Here is a 24,199-nt window from a genome sequence, read left to right as displayed (position 1 = left end):
CAAGCTTGTTGAATGTAAAAAAAGAAACATTTATTCACGTGAGATTCTACCACAGATTCCAATATGAACCTATACAGACTTTCATGCATCGTATAATGTAGATTTATTGCCGACTAGAACCAAGGCACATATGGAGAAAAGTTATTATGTACCGCAGACAGAAAAGGTTATTTAAATAAAACAAAGTTCCGCACGACTATAAAAGGTGTAAAGTGCATTTTCTCCTGAGCTTTACAGTTATTCGTTCATTATTATACCCACTTACACAATGATAATATATGTGCTGTATGCAGCTCTGCATTCTCACTGTCATCACAGTTTAGTAGACTTCTAAGAACAGAAGTAGCGTAAAATCTCTCCGGCCTATCAAACCGTCACTACCGTAAGGAAGAAATTACTGATTATATTAAAACATTTTGCTGATTGGAACACATAAGGAGGAGCCAGTGAATACATCACAGGGATGATGGGAGGAGTGGTGAAACGCGTCGGGTCAGCAGTGATTGGTCAGGAAGACAGTTAGAGGTTTGTTCTTTTTAAATTGTTTTAAACTCATTCTGTTCATGGATGGGGCTGGGAGACGGGGGTAACTGGATGGGATGGGAGATGGGGGTCGCTGGATGGAGCTGGAGACGGGGGTCGCTGGATGGAGCTGGGAGACGGGGTCGCTGGATGGAGCTGGGGGGTCCCTGGATGGGGCTGGGAGATGGGGGGTCCATGGATGGAGCTGGGAGACAGGGGGTCCCTGGAAGGGGCTGCGAGACGGGGCGGTCCCTGGATGGGGCTGCGAGACGGGGGGTCCCTGGATGGGGCTGCGAGACGGGGGGGGGGGTCCTGGATGGGGCTGCAAGTCGGGGAGGGTCCCTGGATGGGGCTGCGAGACGGGGGATCCCTGGATGGGGCTGCGAGATGGGGGGGTCCCTGGATGGGGCTGCGAGACGGGGGGGTCCCTGGATGGGGCTGCGAGATGGGGGGGTCCCTGGATGGGGCTGCGAGACGGGGGGGTCCCTGGATGGGGCTGCGAGACGGGGGGGGGGGGGTCCCTGGATGGGGCTGCGAGATGGGGGGGGTCCCTGGATGGGGCTGCGAGATGGGGGGTCCATGGAAGGGGCTGCGAGATGGGGGGTCCATGGAAGGGGCTGCGAGATGGGGGGTCCATGGAAGGGGCTGCAAGACACTGAGGTCTCTGGATGGGGCTGCAATACACACATTGCATTAGGTGGGTAAATAAAAACAATCCTTAGTCTTCGTTTTCTATAGAACAGCTGTTGTGCCCTGTGGTCGCTCAATGTGTAAATTGCGTCAGTTCCCATCCTGGTCTGCTGGACCACCAGAGCGCTACATATTGCTGATTCTGCATTTCCCATTGCATTGGGTCCATATGTTAGTCTAACTAAGTCTTGCAATCGGGCCATGCTGCACCTACTGTAGACAATCAGGCAGCTACTGTAGACCCTACACACATGACCAACACGCTTTCAGTCATCATGAAGTCCTAAGGACAGCAGCACTGGCAGGAAAGCTCCAACCACCAGCGTCAGGCTCTCCAACAGTCCCAGTCCCGGATGTGTGTATTCGGATGTCTCGTGGCGCTGATTGTGACCCCGCCCACTGATCTCTGGTAAGACGTGAACGGTTGCAACGTACAGGAAAGTCCCCGCTGAGAACAGCATCCCGTTTCCAGTAGCGCTGAGCCTGTGTTGCAGGCTGCCCCCTGTCTGACAAAGGAGAACAAGATTTAAGGAACACTGGGGCAGATGTACTAAGCCTGGTAAAGTGATAAAGTGGAAAGTGATAAGGCACCGGCCAACCAAATCCAAACTGTCATTTTTCAAACACAGCTGATTGGCTGGTGCGTTATCACCTACCACTTTTTCACTTTATCGGGCTAAATATATCTATCCCATTGTCATTACAAAGCGCCTTGAGTCCTGTTGGAGAAAGTGCGCTATATAAATTAAACTTACTTACTGCCCACTCCCCGTCAGCCTCCCACTCTCCTGACAGCTGGGCCCCACCAGCCCCACTATCCAGACACCTGTACATCACCCACCACACTTTACTCCACCGACCCCCAGGCCCCATCTGCTCCATTCCACAGACACCCAGGCCCATCTGCTCCACTCCACCGACACCCAGGCCCATCTGCTCCACTCCACCGACACCCAGGCCCATCTGCTCCACTCCACCGACACCCAGGCCCATCTGCACCACTCCACCGACACCCAGGCCCATCTGCTCCACTCCACCGACACCCAGGCCCATCTGCTCCACTCCACCGACACCCAGGCCCATCTGCTCCACTCCACCGACACCCAGGCCCATCTGCTCCACTCCACCGACCCCCAGGTCCATCTGCTCCACTCCACCGACACCCAGGCCCATCTGCTCCACTCCACCACCGACACCCAGGCCCATCTGCTCCACTCCACCACCGACACCCAGGCCCCTCTGCTCCACTCCACCGACACCCAGGCCCATCTGCTCCACTCCACCGACATCCAGGCCCATCTGCTCCACTCCACCGACACCCAGGCCCATCTGCTCCACTCCACCGACACCCAGGCCCATCTGCTCCACTCCACCGACACCCAGGCCCATCTGCTCCACTCCACCGACACCCAGGCCCATCTGCTCCACCGACACCCAGGCCCATCTGCTCCACTCCACCGACACCCAGGCCCATCTGCTCCACTCCACCGACACCCAGGCCCATCTGCTCCACTCCACCGACACCCAGGCCCATCTGCTCCACTCCGACACCCAGGCCCATCTGCTCCACTCCACCGACACCCAGGCCCATCTGCTCCACTCCACCGACACCCGGGCCCCATCTGCTCCACTCCACCAACACCCAGGCCCCATCTGCTTCACTCCACCGACACCCAGGCGCATCTGCTCCACTCCACCGACACCCAGGCCCCATCTGCTCCACTCCACCGACACCAGGCCCCATCTGCTCCACTCCACTGACACCCAGGCACATCTGCTCCACTCTAGTGATACCCAAGCCCTCACTGCTCCACTACACTGACACCCAGGCCCATCTTCCACATTCCACTGGCACCTGTGTCTCATCCACCCCCACTCCACCACCCAGCAACCTCCTTCAATACCTGGCACCAATCTTCCCTCTTTCAAATATTGAACACTATTATGTAAATCACTAGTTTCCCGGATCCCAAATCCTGTCACTCTGCTTCATGTTACATTCCTAGTAGTATCAACACTACTCTCCACGTGGCTTAGGTTCCCCAGTACCCGGCACCCTTCATATCCTGTATCCCGCCAGCTGCATTTCTACATATCTGAGTTCTGCACAATTTCCTTTCAGCAGCCGATTACTAAGTAGTCAGCCAATCACATGTCACACAGTGGATATATCACAGCCAATCACACAGCGGGTTATATCACAGCAAATCACAGCGGGTTATATCACAGCAAATCACACGTCACAAAGCGGGTTATATCACAGCCAATCACATGTCACACAGCGGGTTATATCACAGCAAATCACAGCGGGTTATATCACAGCAAATCACACGTCACAAAGCGGGTTATATCACAGCCAATCACATGTCACACAGTGGGTTATATCACAGCAAATCACATGTCCCACAGTGGGTTATATCACAGCCAATCACATGTCACACAGCGGGTTATATCACAGCCAATCACACGTCACACAGCAGGTTATATCACAGCCAATCACATATAACACAGCGGGTTATATCACAGCCAATAATATGTCACACAGCAGGTTATAACACAGCCAATCACATGTCACACAGCAGGTTATATCACAGCCAATCACACGTCACACAGCGGGTTATATCACAGCGGGTTATATCACAGCAAATCACACGTCACAAAGCGGGTTATATCACAGCCAATCACATGTCACACAGTGGGTTATATCACAGCAAATCACATGTCCCACAGTGGGTTATATCACAGCCAATCACATGTCACACAGCGGGTTATATCACAGCCAATCATAGGCGTGCGCAGCCCATTTTATTAGGGGGTGCACCGTGGTAATATTCTTATTACTCTGTATAACAGTACATGCATATAAAGTAAAAAAATATATGGATTATGCAGGTATGTAGTGATATGACAACGGTCTAATACTATTAACAATGCAAAACACACAATTGATTGATGGGCACTAACTTTAATGGAATACAGGTCTAAAAAGCAAAAGACTTTGGTAAAAGGTATTGCTGGTATTGCTAGCGGCAGGGAGTTGTTCATAAGGGTGGACACAGCATTAGGGGGTGCCTGTGCACCCCTAACACTCAATGTGCGCACACCTATGCAGCCAATCACACGTCACACAGCAGGTTATATCACAGCCAATCACATATAACACAGCGGGTTATATCACAGCCAATAATATGACACACAGCAGGTTATAACACAGCCAATCACATGTCACACAGCAGGTTATATGACAGCCAATCACATGTCCCACAGTGGGTTATATCACAGCCAATCACATGTCCCACAGTGGGTTATATCACAGCCAATCACACGTCACATAGCGGGTTATATCACAGCCAATCACATATAACACAGCGGGTTATATCACAGCCAATCACATGTCACACAGCGGGTTATATCACAGCCAATCATGTCACACAGCAGGTTATATCACAGCCAATCACATGTCACACAGTGGGTTATATCACAGCCAATCACACGTCAAACAGTGGGTTATATCACAGCCAATCACATCACATAGCGGGTTATATCACAGCCAATCACGTCACGGGCATTTGTCCAGTTCTGTCATTTGTAACTTACCATATTCAGTATTAAATATGTTGCAACCGTCAGGAGTGGAGCTGCCACAGAGAACGCCAAGAGGTGCTTCTGTATTTGTTTCTTCTCCAATCCTGCGTGCATGAGAAACGAGACCAGCCCGAAAGCCGCTGGAGCCTGCAGGGAATAAGGAGTCATTTCACTGGATTACAGGGTCAATAAACCCCAGTGCCGGCTTATGCCGCATGCAGCTTATAGTAGGAAAACCAAGTGCAACAAGAACAGTCAGCAGCAAGGGGGCGTGAACATAGAGCGCTACAGTAGTGCTATGTATAATGCACATTTTAGGCAAATACCGATTAACTCTAAAATTAGAATGTGTAGATATAGGAGTTTATTTTCCAAGATGGGAGCTCTATTGAAGAAGGGCTGTTGCTATGGGAAACCAATCAGATTCTATCTATTATCTTTTAGAAGGTGCTAAATAAATAAGGAGGTAGATTCTGATTGGTTGCCCATAGCAACATCCCACTGGGATGGTAAAGCACGAATCAAGTCGGTCTAACTTAAAAAAAAAAAAAACCATGAAAACCTTGTGTCAACCTTTTCAGTCTGGTCGGCCTAGTGCGGGCATGGCCAATGTGTGGCTCTCCCGCTGTTTTTTGAAACTACAAGTCCCAGCATGCATTGCCACAGTTTTGCCATTAGGGAATGTCAAACCGGATTTGTAGTTTCCCACCAGCTGGAGAGCCTGGGTTGACCATGCCTGACTGTTGGCCTAGACACTGCCGTCCCAGGGACAGTATACCATATACACAACAATGCATCATACTAATGTATATGTCAGTAACAGAAGCCCATCTGCAGGCAGAGCCTCTCTGGGAAGTATTTCATACGTTCATTCTGCGTTCTGTTCCCATGACACATATACATATAATTACAGGGTTAGAGAGCGGCTAATAGAGGGTTCCGTGCACAGTAACACATACAGCGGCCTCATTCTCCTATGGGAAATCACCGTAATGATGGCGCCTTTCTGTGGGAGCTTAGCGCGAGTCCCCCTGCAGACAAGCCTCACATACGCCACGCCATAATAATCTCCTCATGTATAGAAATAGGATGAAATGTACGAGGAGGGGAACACACCCTGGAATTGGTGAAAGAGGGAGTGGCATGTGGAAGAGGGAGTGGTCCGAATAAAATGGGCATTGTTTGACCAGATAAGGGTGTGGTTTGGTCATGGGCGTGGTCTAATTTAACCAGCTATCCCAGTACTGAATGCTAAGCAGCATGGGGCGAATATTAACTACATTATGATCTACCAGTCATACAGTATTCATCCACAGTATACCTGCTCTCCTGGTGCTCTGAGGGAAATGCTCAGATGGGCCTGCAGGTAGGACCAGCGGCATCCTACATAGGTATTACACTGCTGATTGCACTGACCGTATTATAGTGATGGGATACTTCCTCCTTTTCTGTAATGCTAGCTACTCTTGTAGGCCGGACTATGGGTGCGGTAGGTGAGCCACAAACTACCTACCTGCTGTAACCCTACAACAAGCCAGGACCAGGACGCACGCATGCATCCTTCTTATAAATACAATTTTACACCGGATCCCAGGAGATTATAAAGCTTTAAGTGGTCATTCAACAAACCCAGTAATCTCTACTTTTATCCTGGGTGTTGGTTACCTTGTGCAAGATGACTGCAAAGAAGACAATGACTTGTACGGAGACCTGAGATGACGCCACGGCCGCCCCAAGGGCCACTCCATCCGCTACGGGAAAGGACAGAAACACCATTAGCTGAAGGTAATCTAACCTTGTCCTGCAGCAATGTCTGCTGACACCTTCATGGTCTAGGAGACGTCTCTGCCCGTCTAATGGGGAACAAGCAGAAAGTCACCTGATCAGGAGACGCACCTCCTGAGACTCCACCAGAGCATGGCAGCAGAACCTGACTTCTACACATCAACTCAAAAAAAGGGGCGAGGGCACACGCGCGCGAGAGAAGCAGCCAATCGGCTACTAACTGTCACTTTTCTCTCATACACTGTAACATGGCAGCTGGTTGGCTTATTACATAGCCCCTTTTATTTGAATCCCTGGCAGCAAACTATGGACCTTATTCTGGTCCACAAAGAACGCTGTGAATTTCGCAGTGTTGCCTGCGGATTAAATGCCGTCCGCCGCTCTCACAGCCACCGCCCCCCCCCCCCCCCCTCGCTCTGCGAGTTCCCCGCACGGCAGCAAATGGATGTTTTGCATAAACATCAATTTGCAGCATTCGGTGCAGGGGGCCAAATTATTCGATGGTTGCCGACCATCGGATGATTTGGAAGGAGCACACAAAACGAAGACACTCTCTGGTGTATTAGCTTTGCTTGCTCCGCTGACATCGCTCCCCCGTGCGAAGGCGCGGGGGAGCATGTAAACCAGAATAAGGCCCTATGTTCTAATCCTGGAGAGAGATAAAGTGGAGAGATAAAGTACCAGCCATCCAGCTACTGGCTACCATGTTACAGACTGTGTTTAAAAAAAAATAGGACAGTTAGGAGCTGATTGGCTGGTACATTATCTCCCTCCAATGATTAGTACATTGGGCCTGATTCAGACCTGATGGATTTCCCCATTTGCCGTGGGGAGATAGAGGCCGCTCCTTACTCCCAATGGTCGGGAGCCACCTGCGGTTTCCGGGACACTCCCAGAAACCGCCAGCGTGCAGCTCTCAAACGGCCAACGGCTGTCAATTACCTTGCGAACAGCCTGCAATGGCTAGCCATCGCTGACTTTGTGCGCAGGAGAACCATGCACATGCGCACTGCGTACCGCGTGCATGCGTAATTATTCGATAATCGATAAGGCCCATAGACTCAAAGTCTTCAGTTGTGCTTCAGGGTATGAACCAGGTCGTCTCCTCCGTGAGCCATCATGTGGTGACATTATGGTAACAATAGTGTTATTCTTGGATGGGATGTTGCTCCTGTAACTGTAGCAAGAAGCGATGGAAAAGGTCTCACTTAGGCCGCATGTGACGCAATATACGCAGCCTGCCAGACGCACAACACACGTGACGGCCCTGCACAATCACACAATTCTGGGATAAGGTCAGCATCACACAGCCGTGTTCCGGGACACGTAACACCCAGATCCGGCTCAGGGCAACAGGAATCACATTCACTACACACTTAATCCATTTATCAAGATCCAGCTCCGATAAGGATTTATTATCACAGAGCCGGTTGTCTGTGACGTATTGTGACCGGGGTGTCTGTACTTTCCGGTACTAGACTAGTTAGTGTTAAACTGGCTGCATAAGCCAGAAGCCATAGAAGAGCCCTATGTTTTGGGACACTGTTGGAATCAGTGTTGGTGCTAGCGTAGCTTAAAATTGAGATTTATATTGAATTCATTATAGTCAACTAATAAAAGTGGTCAAAGTTTTGCATTGTGGGTCACCCCCTTTTGGAAGGACGGCGGGTGTGTCCTTCCCCTGCGGGTAGACAAAGGGTGTTTCCAGTGCGGGAGCGTCCATTGCGCTGCCAGATTAAAGGGTGGCGGGTCTCACACAATGCAGGTTATGCAGTTAGGAGGCGGTGGTGAGCACCCCTTCGTATTTTGAGTTAAGATCTCGATGACCGGTGCTGGCGTTGGTACCGAGTATTCTTTGCCAGCCTCCACAGTTAGCTTAACTCATGTCACCGAACAATAAATGCTGGTTGACCATTTGAAATCTAGCATTTGGTATCTGTGTGGTTATTTCTTGTTTGTGTGGTTATTTCTTAGTGTTAAGCTAGCTTCAATGATAGGTAGAGGTGTGTCAGAACGTGTGTGTGCTATATAAATAAACTGCCATTAAATCAATTATATTAATACTAAATTTGTGATCCATTTCTCCAATAGCCCAGGATAGCTTTGTGCCATTCACTTGTGCCAGCAAAAATGGTTGACCCAATTTCTATGGTTCTACGACCACAAACGTGTTCGCTGTAAAATCTTCCATAGACCCAGATATAAAAAACTTGAGATTCACAACTGTCATTTAATTACACGCATATCCTGCAATACTTTACACTTACACACACTAGGTCTGATGGACGGGCGAAAGTTTATGCTTATGCAATTCTCAAAAGTTTTGTAAAGTGACAATGTTTATTTAATGGACCCTCATAGGTCTTTAACCTCTTTGGTGGTAAGGCTGGAAATTTCTCAGGCTGCGCTGCAGAAGCGAATATACGCTATCTATTTGTTCTGAATCAGGCCCTGTGTGACTGATTTGATAAGCGACGTTTGTATATCTGGGTGCATCTGAGTCTGTATACAGATATCTATGTTCCAGTATTCGCAGCTTTGTTCCATGACTCATGGCGACCAGTCACAGAGTGAGGTGAGATTGTACATTAAGCACCATCAGTTTTCATGTCGCCCAAATAATTTGAATTAGTTTGGGTGAAATAAGCATTTAATTCTGACCTTCAGAAATACATTTACTAACGAGAGCGGGATGTATAAGCAGCCAATCATCACCAATCAAAGCCAAAGTCAACACAGGAGAAAGGTGGACTTGGCAATGGTCCACACCTGAAACGGTTGTCATGAGTTTTTTCCAGTTTTGGACTTTTTTTTATACTTTACCATCCACGTGGTCGATTGGGAACGATAATGTGCACAAATGTGCAGCAGTAGCAGAGCGTTGCTCGAGCCATGAGAGGGTACGTGGAACACTAATTGCTCCGGTGTCGATATTGATACAAAAAAACCCTATGAGAAAACTCATGTTGACCTTTTCATGTGTTAACCCATGGGTCCTCAAACTGTGGCCCTCCAAATGTTGTGAAACTACAAATCCCAGCATGCCTTGCCACAGTTTTGCTATAAGGGGGTGTTAAAACTGTGGCAAGGCATGCTGGGATTTGTAGTTTCACAACATCTGGAGGGCCGCAGTTTGAGGACCCATGGGTTAACCGGTTGTCAATGTCGTCCTATTGACGGTCTACCTAGACACTATCTGCAAGCTGATCCACACCCGTTTGTTTGTCTGTCCGGGTATGTCACGGACATCCCTGCACCAATTGGAATGAAACCTACACAGGGTGATCCAGCTGGGTCCTGACCAGTCAGACCTCCCAATGGTGTACGCTGGGCAGAGCTTTTACATGGGGAGCCCGATCTAAGACATCCATTGGATGAAAACGTCACAGATTGGTAACATAGGATTCCAGAAGACATGCTCGCGGGCAGAGCCGAATTTCCCATTAGGCATGTGAGGCACGTGCCTAGGGGCGGCACTTGGATGCCTGTGATAGTACTGTCAGCCCAAAATGTACCAATAACTGCAAAATATCCACTGTACTGTACTATATTCCATCTTAAATAGAGTGTAAATGGATAGGACATGCAGATACTGCCCCTGTATACTGTCCTACTTAGTAAACATTATTGTTGTGCCTAGGGGCACCCTCATCCCTAAATCCGCCCCTGCTCGCGGGAGGGGGTTGTGGTCGATCCTCTCATTGGTGTACCATGGCTAGAACTGGTACCCAGGCGCCTCTCACCTAGATCACACAGTGGTTTCAGCTGCATCTAATACAAACTGTTTATTTGAATCCCTTGCCTATAACGTGTACTGCACTACAGACTATGTTGGCATCATAAAACAAAAGCAGCCATAGAAAAACAATTAAAAAACAATAAATGAATAAATAAATAATGTCTGGACAGGGACCACAATATGAATCATACATGTAGGTTACCTGCAGCGTGAATCACCAGTCCCAGTGTTGCCGTGATGCTGGTCCCAGAGGACATCCCAGTCCTGGGATCTGAGAGGAGAACAACGGTCACATAAGGAATGATATGAGGGGTGCCGCAGTACGCACGTAGGGGCGCAGTTATTAGGAATCTGAGGGAAATGGTTGGGACATTGCCGGAACATTTTATACTCCAGTCTGGATCTGAAATTCCTCATAAAGTGGGGACCCCCCCTCAATGAAGGGATCTCCCCCATCTGTTCAAGACAAACATTTTCAAAACATTTCCATTGCAGCCAAATGTAAAGTGATCATGGGGAACTATAGGTTTGGGGTTCCTGGGGAATATATTCCGATGCACCCTCGCTGCGCGCCTGTCTAAGCCATGGACACTTCCTCTCCCCACGTACAAGGGCATCGGTTCTGCAATCTCACCGTGGTAGGAGCAGTAACTGGAAATCTGGTCCACAATGAACATGAGTATGAACCCCGTGACCAGGAAGACCCCAATAAAGAAGTGTGGGGGAACGGAGGATCTGATCTCTGCGACTTCCTCCTCAGTCACATTCATGATCTGCGCAACATTCAGACATCGCACCGGGGAGCCTGCAAGATAAACACACATACAGCTGTCTGCGATGGACCAATTCCCCAGTGCCCTCTGGGATGAGGAGTAAATGTCATTAATATCATTATTATTAGCAGTCATTTCCAATGTGCTGGAACTTTCCCAAATGCCGTACAGCTCAAAAATACAACAGAATGATATATACATAGCTACAACTGTAGGCATAATGATAGTGTTTATTAATGTATAGGATAGTGGACGTAAGGGGAGGGATTATAGAAGAGGAAGGAGGGCCCTGCTCATAAGAACTTACGTCCTAGATATCACACTAATCAGGTAACCACACTCGGCTACTAATCTTCCCAGATGCCTCGGCTGGTACAGACCGCCTCCATGTACATATGGAATACTTAAACACAAAAGTGATATGTATTTGGCAAGCCTTAAAAACGTGTCTGTGTAGAGTTTGTACGTTCTTCCAATGCTATCCTGGTGTACTAAGGCTGCTCCGGTTTCCTCCTAGACTCCAGGAACATCCTGTATTTAACTATAGATCACCCACAATGAGACGGCGTATGTCCCAGCAACCAGTGCGCTTGCCATGCATATTATTGGAAGTAACAGCGCAATGTAAGCTGGATTCCCATACACATGAGATCTACCCTCTGGGTTTTTCAGTCTTGTATTTATATCATCAGTCTTTCGCTGCCTAGCGAGCAGGTAATCACTCGCCCCCCTGCAGCACAGATCAAAATTCAAATAGGGGAGAAACACCAACTGCCAGTGAGTCAGTTTGGAATGGAAGTAGTGGCAGTTGGTGTGGCTCCCCCTATATGAATTTTGAACTATGCTCCAGCCCCCCCCCCCCCCCCCCCCCCCCCTCTGGAGCCGCCACTGGACAGGACTGAAAAGCTCAGACAAGACCTTGGAGGTAGATCTACTTCACACCTAATATACATGGCGCGAGAAGTGGGTGCTGGGACACACACTGTTTTATTAGAGGGGAGTTTCTTATCAAATATATGATTGTTTTTGGAATCTAGAAGGAACCACAATTACACTGGGAGAACGTACAAACTCCACACATACACTTTCCTCAGGCTTGCCAAATACACAACACTTGTGCTGTTCATTATTCTGTGTGTCCATGGAGCCTGGGGACGGCTTGTACCAGTTGAGACGTCTGGGAAGATTAGTAGGCGATGCGGCCTGAAGAGTTCTGTGCAGACACAATACAGCAGCTGCGCCATAAAGCATTCCGTGTTTTCTAACCTTTGGAGGAGCTGTCCAGCAGTTCAATCCCTTCTGGTATAATTATAGCCAATGCTGTCCCACAGAGCAGGCCGGCTCCCAGGACGCTGACAAACTGCAGCTTTCGCTGGAAGAGAAGGATGGAGGTTACTGAGTGTTGGTCTGTGGCCAAGGTTCTAAGACATCTCCAGGGTTATTTCTAGGTACTTTGCCTCCCCAAACACAAAAAATAGACACCCCCCCAATTAAAAAAAAAAAACATACAAACATTGGGGGAAATTTAACAGGATGAGAGATTTGGTAAAAAAAAAAAAAAAAAATCTCTTTTTTTTTTTTTATAGAGGCAATCATTTACACTGCAAAATCAAATTGTTTTTTGCAGTGTAAATGATTGCTACTTAAAAAAAAAAAAAACACTGGAGATTTCTTACCAAATCTCTCACTTTTTGAATCTCTCATCCTATTAAATTTCACCCATTATTTGCAAATCAACTGCCCCACGCTGTAATACCACCAACAACATATTATGCCCTACACAGTAATGCCCCTTGCACCATATTATACCCCACACAGTAATGTCCCTTACACCATATTATGCCCCAAACAGTAATGCCACTTGCATCATCATATGACCCACACAGTAATGCCTCTTACACCATATTATGCCCCACACAGTAATGCCCCTTGCATCATATTATGCCCCACACAGTAATGCCCCACACAGTAATGCCCCGTACACCATATGCCCCACACAATAATGTCCCTGACACCATATTATGCCCCACACAATAATGCCAATCACACCAGCACCACTGTTTGCAGCCTGTCTCTTCTTGAGTTGTTCTGAGAGCAATGTATGGGGTTAGTAGTTGGTTGTATGCGAATCCTTGTAGTGCCATATTAGAGGGTCTTGCGGTGCCTCCAGTTGAGTTGCTTCATAATTTAGCCGTACATAAACATATGCCCCAAAGTTCTTCTATTATTACGCAGTGTAGGACCACAGAGCAGAGTCGCCTCAGTGTGGCTGGCTGGTGGCTTACTGGTTCCTGTGTATAGACAAAGATTGGAGGTAGGAGGTGGGGTTGAGAGTTTGGGCTAAAAACTGTCACAGCTCAAAGTGACAGTACATTGCAGAATCCGTTATTTGGACAGGCTTTTAACTAGTATATAAATTATTATGTAACTCGTAAATTTACATCTGATGTACAGTCCCTGGCTCCGTCCCAATACGCAACACCGAGGAACCAGAAATACTGTAATGCGTGTGTTTTACTGTACACATTGATTAGGTGCGGACATATTTATTGGCGAGATAAGAAAACCCATGAAATTTATGTAGAGCGAAATAAAGGATGGCGTCAGAAGTCGTGTTTAGGGGACGATTTACAGGTGGGTGCTATAGAGCTTTGCGCAAATGGTCGATTACTATAAAACTGGGCATGCGCCAGAGACGCAGTGGGCATGCCTGGTGATGGCTGCAGTGCCCAAGGCACCACAAACCATCGGTAGTGGGTGGGGGCAGTGATCAGAACAAAAAAATCAGAAGTAGCCGATGGCCAGTTGAATATTTTGCATAGGTAATAAAGGGGGTTATTCTAGTCCATTTTTTCTGACAAAATCCTTCTTAGATGGACAAAACCATGTGCACTGCGGGTGGGGCAGATGTAACTTGTGCAGAGAGAATTAGATTTGGGTGGGGTTTTTCTTCAAAGTGAGATCTATATTGAAGTGTAAAATCATGCAGTCAGTATTTTCCCTGCACAGAAACAAAATAACTCACCCAAATCTAATTCTCTCTGCACATGTTACATCTGCCCCCTGCAGTGCACATGGTTTTGTCCATTTAAGAAGGATTTTGTCAATATAGATACGAATGTAAATAAATATGACAAAATGTACGTAGTGAGTTTATGTGCTCTGGCCAAAGTGTTGATAGCGAGAACGTGGTTGGCAAAAAGTGGCCCAGAATTTGCAGCCTGGATCAATCTTGTGAACCAAACGGTTACACAAGAAAAATACGTTTATCTTAAGAAAAATAATGTTAATATGCACATGAAAATATGGCACAGATGGTATAAGACTGGTTATATGGGTGCTGTTATGCACTAAAATAAAAACACTGAAGTAGTAGTACACTAGTTTAGCACTCAACACAAAATTTTTGTAGTAAATTATTGTTATATTTTGTTAGATTGGCACTAAAATTAATATGACAAAGAGTAAGGGGGGGAAAGGGAAAAGGAAAGGGGAAAAAAAAAAAAAAAAAAAAGGGGACCTACAAATATTCATATATTTTTGTAAAAATAAAAGTACACTAATAGTAGTGCAGCACAATATAGTCGTACAAATTGGAGCACGGCTGAGCCACAACACTTAGTAAAAAGTACGGAGGGTTTTCCCTTAATATAGAAGGATAAGTATCTACGTAGCGCGCTAGTGCCAATTAACAGGTATCAAACCACCCACAGATTCAACCCTGGGATAGAACGTTGACTAAAGGTTAAAAGAGGCAGAGTGTCTGTCCCTCGACCGCACGCTACCCCTAACGCATAATAAAATCTTTAGTAACAGTAATAGTGTAGTAATAAAGTAACAAGCGGAGTTGATGTTTTAGGGGAACTCAGATCAATACCATGGTCTGTCACTTAGCATCGTTTTTTTAAAGGGGGTGTGGTCCTTTTTTTTTTTTTTTTTTTTTTTTTTTTCTGTCTTAGTTTCTTGTCTGTACTGACTTTTTGAATGTATCGTTGTTATATGTAAGTCTGTACCTGTAAGCCTCAGCCCAGCTCCAGTAGATGGAATGAGGAGATCGTAGTTGGGCAATCCGACAGCTGATATTAGTTGTAGTATGAACAAATTGATTAGATTGTGAGGGGGCTGTCCCACAGGAGATAAATGGAGCTGATGCAATGGGTACTTGATGTTTTGTTAAGTGTAATAAGTGTGAAAAACCAATAAAGAACAATTAAAAAAAAAAAAAAAAAAAAAAAAAAGAAGGATTTTGTCAGAAAGAATGAACTAGGATAAACCCCAAAGTCTGATGACGTTTCCACAGAAGCCCCTTTCATATTATAATCACTTTGTCGCTGCGTTCATTAAAGCGATCTTCAAAGCAGATCTCAAAAAGGGAAACTTTGATGCCTTGGAAAGAGATGACGGTTGGGCCAATATTCTAGATTATCACTTTAGGTTCATACATAACAGAAGAGAACGGACGATTTAGGGCCTTATTAATGAAGCTCTCTGGCCTTTATAATCGTGTGCAGATGCAGCAATTTCCGCCTGATTATCACTAATCCCTACATTTAACCCCTATTGCTCAGTTATGTTACACAGACCATCTCTCCTGATTTATTCGGCAGAATTGGCACATGCCAGAGTATTAAAGTATGAAAAATTTGCCCCCCCCCCCCCCCCCCCCCCGGGCCCCCCAAAAAACGTGAAAAACTCATGTCAACAGTTTCAACAGCTTTAACCTATAATAACGCAACAGCTCAGAATGTTTGGCGCGATCTTTCATTGACAAAGCAGCCAATAGCCTCAATATTTGATTTTTAGGCAATATTAGTATTTTAGGATAATTGGTCCTTCGGTATTGCTGTGGCAACGGTGTTCCTAAACCCAATAGTTTGTAATGTAACGGTTCCAGGATCATTCGCCATGTGCCATAAAGCAAATGAACGTGGTTGTGACGATCGTGTTGGCAATGAAGATTCTATGAGGTAAATTTACTAAAGGGTAAGTTTTTAGAAGTGAGAGGCCATTTAGATTCTAGCTATCATCCTATAGAAAAGGGATAGGGGCCAGTTGAACTACACATCCCAGCATGCCCTGCAACAGTTTTAGCCTCGCCAAATAGCAAAACTGTAGCAGGGCATGCTGGGATGTGGAGTTTAACAACAGCTGGGGGGCCAAAGGTTCCCATCCCTGCTTTAGAAGGTTCTAGATAAATAATAAGTAGAATCTGATTGGTTACTATGGGCAACCTATAGTACTGGCACAAGTATAAGCTTATTGATGCCAAGTTTTACAGTCTGCATATGAGCCCAAAACCGTGAACCCCCCATAATCTCCGGATCCAGTCGTCATTTAATTGGGTCTTGATTTAATTGGTTTAGATTTTACAGTTTCTGTCAGTAAATTGGCATAAAACAGTCATTAAATATGTGAGAGAGCTGCTGAGCCATGATCCAGTTAGAGAAAAGCTTTTGTGAAGCCTCAAGCGGCCGGTGTCCCCCTTCATGGTGATTATGTGTCACTGGCTGATGGCGGGCGGGCAGAAACCAGCGACCGTTAAGTACGCCGGGCAAGCAGCCTGTTGTAATTGAATCTATGTCCTGAAACACTACGCTAGGGGCCGCCAAGAGATAGGGGGGTGGTTATGTCCGATCAGAGGCCTGTGTGCAGAAGCTGCTCACCAAGGACCACCCAGACCCTCTTAAGCCGCATACATGCTAAGCAGCCCCCCACCCCCTTGCGCCACTCGCCAATGCTGGACTTGCCGGCACCCTGCATCTGGCCTAAGCTGAATGGTGTATGGGTGTCTGACAATGTCTACAGGTTGACACCAAAAGTTCAACATTGACAAAAGGTTGACACATGTCAGTATTGACACCACAAAACGTGAAATCTCAGCAATCGCCATGCTTCGGGCATTCTCCCTCCATGCTGTAGTGGATGGAAGGGTATGAAATTCTACCTGTCGGCACAAGTCGGCTAAAAAAAAAAAAAAGTGAAAAACTTATTTCGACCCTTTGATTGTCGACCTAATGCTTGTGTCAACCTTCTGTCCCACATTAGGGCTTATTTGGTAGCAAGCTGTAAGCAGCGCAGTGATATACTTGTCTAGGAGCCCCGCCCACAATACAGTGGATAAACCAGTTATATGATAATGCAGGAAGTGATCTGACTATTATGCTGCACTCCAGGATCTGTACCAGGAAGGAACCAGGAGATTGGCTGGAAGTATTATTAATGGGTCACATTCTGTATTGTCTCCCGTCTCCGTCATCTCCTAATCCGTCCAGCTATAACGCTGCTGCACATAACCGTCCATGTAACAGTATTCTCTATAGGATAAGTATATTTATATAGCGCCAACAGGTTATAATCCAGTGCTGAACAGAGGTTTAGTCATTCACCTTAATCCCTGCACCCGGGGAGATTATACGCTTATCTCTGGTCACTGATAACATGAGAAGCACATTGTGTTAGTACATGACAGTTCTCTTGTAATTACCAGTCTCAGGTATGCCGGTAACATGCAGCCGACACGTCAGCAGCAACTTCGTGAGTTTACCACAGGGGCCAGACAACGATCCAATAAGAGTTTGCAACCATCAACAGCATTGTTCCCTATGTGATTAGTCTAACTGGAAACAATGATTCCCCATAGACAAGAATAGCAACCATGACACCAGCACATTGTATAACAGATAAATGTTTCCAACTATGAGCATAGGTGCATGCAGACCCAACAAATGGGGGTAGAGTGGGGTGGGTATTTACATCTCATACACTTGATCCACCCAAAACCCATTCCACACCTACATTCATTGGTCCTCATTCTAGTTGGTTTGTTTCACCGACCATTAAATGATTTCTGGCCCAATCACATGCGTGCGGGTACATTTGCCATGCGACGAGGGGGAGAGGGGGGCTGATGTCAACCAGAATAAGGGCCATAGTCCGGAAACAACCGTCCCTGTTACTAATGGAACTTGGGACTGTTGTTGGAAAGTCACGACTGTAACTGGGTGGCCAGGGGGCATGAAGGCAATTATGTATGTAGGTAATAAGCAGCCCATACACGCTGCTTTGTGGGCGTGCTGTACTAGCACGGATCACATTGCATTGCATTGCATGTGCTTCCGTTGTGCATGCAATGCGATGCAATGTGATGAAACCTAAGTGCAAGCACATACTTTTTGTACTTAGGTTTCATTACATTGCATCGCATTGCATGCACAACGGATGCACATGCAATGCAATGTGATCCGTGCTAGTACAGCACGGAAAGCACGCCCACAAAGCAGCATGTATGGGCTGCTATACCCCTTTTAGACCAAAACGCCGGGTCGCACCCGGCTTTTTGGACCCTGGTTGAAGCCGGGTGCGACCCGGCGTTTAGGGGCATTTACACCGGACGGGCTTAAACGCCCGCACCCCCCTCCGCGGCGCTTGAAGATGACAGCGCGATGTCATCTTCAAGCGCCGATCGACGCCACCGTACCCGGAACGCTGCTGGGGGCAGCCCAGCACTAAGGTAAGCTGCTAGGCTGCCCCCAGTCCCCGCGCGCACCCCCTCGCCATTGGACAGGAGGTGAATGGATGCCGCACACAGGCATCCGTTCACCTCCCTCCCCCACCGCCGCTGCTGTCTGCAGAGTATCGCAGACAGCAGCGCCGGCTGTCAGTGTCAGACTGACAATCCGTCCAACCTGCGGACGCTGCGGTCTGCAGGTTGGACGTTCCCCATTCATGTAAATCCGACCCGGCGTTCCCATTTACACCGCCCTCTACCCAGGTCCTAGCCGTGTTCTAACCAGGTCAGGACCTGGGTAGAAGTCCCGTGTAAAGGGACACTGCGTTAGGGATTTACACCGCCGAAGATCCGGGTCTGACCCGCCGCTGACCCGGATTTTTCGGCGGTGTAAAAGGGGTATTACTCTGCACTTCCCCCTGCTGTTGGTATTGAGAACTGCACTGATGACCAGCTGTAGTACAAAGTACAAGTGAGGTAGAGGACAGAGATAAGAACAATATTATACTACACTGGTCACCTGGGCATGGTTCATTGGTCAACCCGTATGTGTCGACCTTTTGACTGTTGACCTAGCCATTGACGATCTAATGCTTGTGTCGACCTTCCAAACCAGTCAACCTTCAGTGGTCGACGCAATGCATATTAATTAATATCAATTCACTCCCAATCATTACCAGATGAATATTCATATGCCGGTGATGTCACTGGGTCCTAGCACAGTGATAAGTCGCATTAGAATAGCAATGAATGCTCCCTGCTCCTCACCGCACTACAATACCCCGGCTGGAGGGGTCGGGCAGCTATAGGGCTCCTTTCACACGCTCCAGCTCCTGCCGGATGGCGAAACCCCGCACAGCCAAAAGCCGTGCCGCACACAGTAGTTAATAATGAACACGATTGTGTCCATTCACATGGGACGACCACTGCCGGCCACCCAGTTGCAGCCGAATTCCACCACTAGAAGGGACGGCTGCCGGGCTGTGGCAATCGCCTCCATTGTGAACGTCTCAGTGCGCCACGGCTTCTTGGCCACGCGGGGTTTCGCCGCCCGGCAGGAGCCGGAGCGTGTGAAAAGAGCCATACTGCCCACTGTAATATTACTGTGGAATTGACTTCCTTTCCTTATAGTCTTATATGGGCATATTAAGCACCAGGGATCACTGGCAGCTAAAATCGTTGTGGCATGGGGCACAGATAAGGCTTTATCCTGTATTTTCCTGTGGGTATTAAGGTAGGGGCTAAAGTATGCCATATCACATGATTTAGCCCGCCCACCCAGTGGGTATCCCCACATTCTGGGTACAGTCTCCTGTTCCTGCCCGTTTCACTAGAGGTTGTAAAGATGCGGGAGATCCGGCTTCTTCTGTGGGTGTGCGGGTGGACTCCCCAGAGAATTGGGAGACTCCCGTAACTTGCTGGCACAGTAGGAAGGTACGCACTGCTTGCTCACCCCTAGTATAAAACTCCTATGATCCAATAAAATGCAGGCTTGCCAGCAGGGCCCTCCGGGATGCAATGACTAGGTCAACGCATGAAATAGGTCGACGTGGTCATTAGGTCACAGGCATTAGGTTGACATGGAAAAGGGCAAGAGTTTTTTCGTGTTTTTTTATGTTATTTCGTTTTTCATACTTTGCTGTCCAAGTGGGCATAGAGTGAGCATATAGTAGCATGCCGAGCGCAGGGAGGCACCATGCCTGAAGCATGGCGCACGCAGTGAGGGGACGCAGTACACTTATACGGTGTCCAAATCGACACAAAAAAACATGAAAAACTCATGTCGACTTTTTCCATGTCGGCCTATTGCTTGTGTTGACCTAGTAACTGTCGACACTATGAGCCACACACGGGCTCTCCTCCCACGCTATCTGCTTGCAATCCCCATATGGTATCATTACTGTGTGACGCCTAATTGTATAGCACAATAGAATATGCTGGCAATGTATATATGAACATTAATGAATAGATATAACAGATGCCAGGTCACCGGCTCAGCCAGTTATAGTTACTGCAGTTGGGGTTAATGTTACTGAAAGAATTAGGGTGGCCCAACATCGCTAGATATCCTATTAATCTCTATGGGGCTCAAGATAATACAGAGGATGCCGGGTGCCAAAAGGTGCAAATATCCAAATAGCGTTGTGCTGATATCGCCAATAATTTTATTTCTCCAGTAAATGTCCCTTTCACAAAAACTTAAGTGCCATCGCCGTAGCTTAAACCACTGTAGTGTTCATTCTAGAACCTTGTATCCTCTAAAACCCACGCAGTTCCTCTTTTCTGCCTGTGGTGGTGCTTCTAGCACAGTCTGATCTGTATTGAAATACAGAACAGACTGTACTTGAAGCACAAAAGCAGACAGTGACACCTCAGGTAGGAAAGAGGAACTGCACAGGTTTTGAAGATGCAGAATATTACCGCCACACAGCTGCAATGTGCTATACACAATGGAAAGTGATTTTATAACGCAGAAAGAAATCCACAAAAGCTCCCCCTATCTTCGTCTTCACTGGGATCAGGGGGTTAACTTTAAAAAAAAAAGTTTTTAAAGGAAGAGAAACAAAATACTAAAGGTCCTCTTATTACACAAGTCGCTATCAGGGCACTGTAACACGAGTGTGTTACAGTGCCCAGCACACGCCTGTGTTGCAGTGACAATGCTATAGCGATTGTCAGCTGATCGGGCTGTACTCTCAGAGGCTAAAGGTTCTCTACTTCCCTAACACAGTTGATATCTTAGGGGTTAATAAGATGTAAGTATACCCCCCCCCCCCTCCCCCAGTGGCTGTCCACCCTGCTGCGTTCTGGACTGCAGTGCTTAGTGCCCATGTCATGCTCCCTTCCAGGTTCATTGCTCAGGCATAATGACCAGGGCTGTAGGGAGCTGGACCAAGCCCAAATGCCAGTTCCCCCTTCTACCTGCATGCGCACATATACCGGCTTTTAGGGACTGCATCCGCTGCAGCCCCAAGAACCCAGATAAGGCAGGCGGCAAGAAAGGGGAGTGGCCCCCACTGAAAGCACTGTGTTTGTTAATCCCGTTTCGGACTGGCAGTCCCAGGAGGACAGAACACCTGTCCCTTAGCTGGTCCTGTGTGTGATTAGCACATTAGGCCTAAGTTACGCAATGCGAGTGGAAAGAGGTCCCAAATCTGGCCAAATGGCCATATGCTGTACTTTACATGAAATCAGCAGTCTGGAGCATTTTGGGGTGAGAAGGACCAACGATGGTGATCCAATGCTGTGGCCTTGGTTCTCATAGGCATAAAGGAGGTGTCTACTTATACCAGACATCTCCCACTGCATTACTAGAGTATATATGTGCCTCCAACCACATCTGCCCCAGGCCCATAGCGCCACCAATTGGATATCACTGACAGTGCAGCCACTGCATGGATTCCAACTGGCTTACTTTAGGTGGCAGCCTGCACTGGTTCCCCCCTGTACTCAGGGGCTAATAACACGTGACGTCGCTGACACAACTGTACTCTCAGGGGGTAATAACACTGGGGTCCCCCATCCCTGACATAGCTGTACTCTCAGGGGGTAATAACACTGGGGTCCCCCCCTTCCCTGACATAGCTGTACTCTCAGGTGGTAATAACACTGGGGTCCCCTCTCCCTGACATAGCTGTACTCTCAGGGGGTAATAACACTGGGGTCACTCATCCCTGACACAGCTGTACTCTCAGGGGGTAATAACACTGGGGTCCCCCATCCCTGACACAGCTGTACTCTTAGGGGGTAATAACAGTGGCGGTCTCCTTTCCCTGACACAGCTGTACTCTCAGGGGGTAATAACACTGGGGTCCCCCCCTTCCCTGACATAGCTGTACTCTCAGGAGGTAATAACACTGGGGTCCCCCATCCCTGACATAGCGGTACTCTCAGGGGGTAATAACACTGGGGTCACTCATCCCTGACATAGCTGTAATCTCAGGGGGTAATAACACTGGGGTCCCCCACCCCTGACAAAGCTGTACTCTCAGGGGGTAATAACAATGGGGTCTCCCCTTCCCTGACACAGCTGTACTCTCAGGGGGTAATAACACTGGGGTCCCCTTTCCATGACACAGCTGAGCTGTACTCTCAGGGGGTAATAACACTGGGTCCCCCCTTTCTCTGACATAGCTGTACTCTCAGGGGGTAATAACACTGGGGTCCCCTTTCCATGACACAGCTGTACTCTCAGGGGGTAATAGCACTGGGGTACCCCCTTTCCCTGACACAGCTGTACTCTCAGGGGTTAATAACACTGGGGTCCCTTTTCCATGACACAGCTGTACTCTCAGGGGGTAATAACACTAGGGTCACTCATCCCTGACACAGCTGTACTATCAGGGGTTAATAAGACTTATGGTCCCCCCTTCCCTGACACAGCTGTACTCTCAGGGGTGAATGATACTAAGGGGGTTCCCTTTCCCTGACACAGCTGTACTCTCAGGGGGTAATAACACTGGGGTCCCCCCTTCCCCGTCATACTATCAGGGGTTAATAAGACTTATGGTCCCCCTTCTATAGGTGGTTGATGAATGGGGAGAGGAAGATACATTGTAACAAGTTACAAACATAAACATCCCACAACCTCTGACCCAGCAGCAGCAGCTGCACCCTCTCGCTGCCGGCACCCTGCAGCCCCACAGCAGCAGACTCACCTCGGAGAGTTTCACAGCTAGGGGGATCAGTCCCAGCAAGAAGCAGCCCAGGAACATGCCCAGGGAGATGAGGCAGACCACCAGCAGCCCCTCCATACTGGCCAGAGGGTGAGGCACTCAGGCAGCAGCTCCCCTCGGTCTCCAGGGGGAAGGACAGTACACAGAGGGCTGCTCCCACATGCTTCACACGTCGCTGCCTCCTTCCCCCTGTGCTCCTTCTGTGCACTTACTGCAGCCAATAGCACTGTGCGCCCCCTGCTAGCTGAAGGGAGAACTGCATGCGGAATGCACTATGGGTATGGGCTAGCTACAGACAGTACAGTATTCCAGCTGGTGCAAGGGAGACATAGCTGCCCCACATTTTACAGTCACACACATGCAGTGTGGGCAGCACAGGACAGTCACACACATGCATGCAGTATAGGCATCACAGGACAGTCACACACTCACACATGCAGTGTGGGCATCACAGGACAGTCACACACATGCAGTGTGGGCATCACAGGACAGTCACTCACACATGCAGTGTGGGCATCACAGGACAGTCACACACATGCAGTGTGGGCATCACAGGACAGTCACACACATGCAGTGTAGGCATCACACTACAGTCACACACATGCAGTGTGGGCAGCACAGGACAGTCACACACATGCAGTGTGGGCAGCACAGGACAGTCACACACACATGCATGCAGTATAGGCATCACAGGACAGTCACACACACACACACACACACACACACACACACACACACACGTGCAGTGTGGGCATCACAGGACAGTCACACACATGCAGTGTGGGCAGAACAGGACACACATGCAGTGTGGGCATCACAGGACAGTCACACACATGCAGTGTGGGCATCACAGGACAGTCACACACATGCAGTGTGGGCAGAACAGGACAGTCACACACATGCAGTGTGGGCAGCACAGGAC

The 24,199-nt window shown here is 48.1% G+C and overlaps 1 protein-coding gene across 1 annotated transcript; it reads right to left on the bottom strand.

Moving 5' to 3' along the window:
• Window positions 1-23,498, bottom strand: LOC146063312 (zinc transporter ZIP9-like). The gene is made up of 7 exons (XM_083175580.1): window positions 23,260-23,498; window positions 12,361-12,466; window positions 10,956-11,126; window positions 10,524-10,592; window positions 6,463-6,548; window positions 4,810-4,944; window positions 1-1,718 (listed from the first exon to the last, which is right to left on the bottom strand). The coding sequence occupies exons 1-7, from the start codon at window positions 23,353-23,355 to the stop codon at window positions 1,479-1,481; spliced, it is 903 nt and encodes a 300-aa protein (XP_083031706.1). The 5' UTR covers window positions 23,356-23,498; the 3' UTR covers window positions 1-1,478.
• Between the last annotated feature and the right edge of the window lie 701 nt (window positions 23,499-24,199).

The sequence above is a fragment of the Crinia signifera genome, chromosome 3 (assembly GCF_055691185.1).
Source record: "Crinia signifera chromosome 3, ASM5569118v1, whole genome shotgun sequence".
In the NCBI taxonomy this organism is placed as follows: domain Eukaryota; kingdom Metazoa; phylum Chordata; class Amphibia; order Anura; family Myobatrachidae; genus Crinia; species Crinia signifera.
Note: the sequence above shows the minus strand (reverse complement) of the source record. Positions and strands in the feature narration are given on the sequence as shown.

Coding starts and splice junctions, on each gene's coding strand:
- LOC146063312 (XM_083175580.1), bottom strand. CDS start 23,355: ATGGAGGGGCTGCTGGTGGTCTGCCTCATCTCCCTGGGCATGTTCCTG. Junction 10,593..10,955: donor CAGTTACTGCTCCTACCACG/GTGAGATTGCAG, acceptor TTCTCCTCTCAG/ATCCCAGGACTGGGATGTCC. Junction 6,549..10,523: donor ACTGGTGATTCACGCTGCAG/GTAACCTACATG, acceptor CCTTTCCCGTAG/CGGATGGAGTGGCCCTTGGG.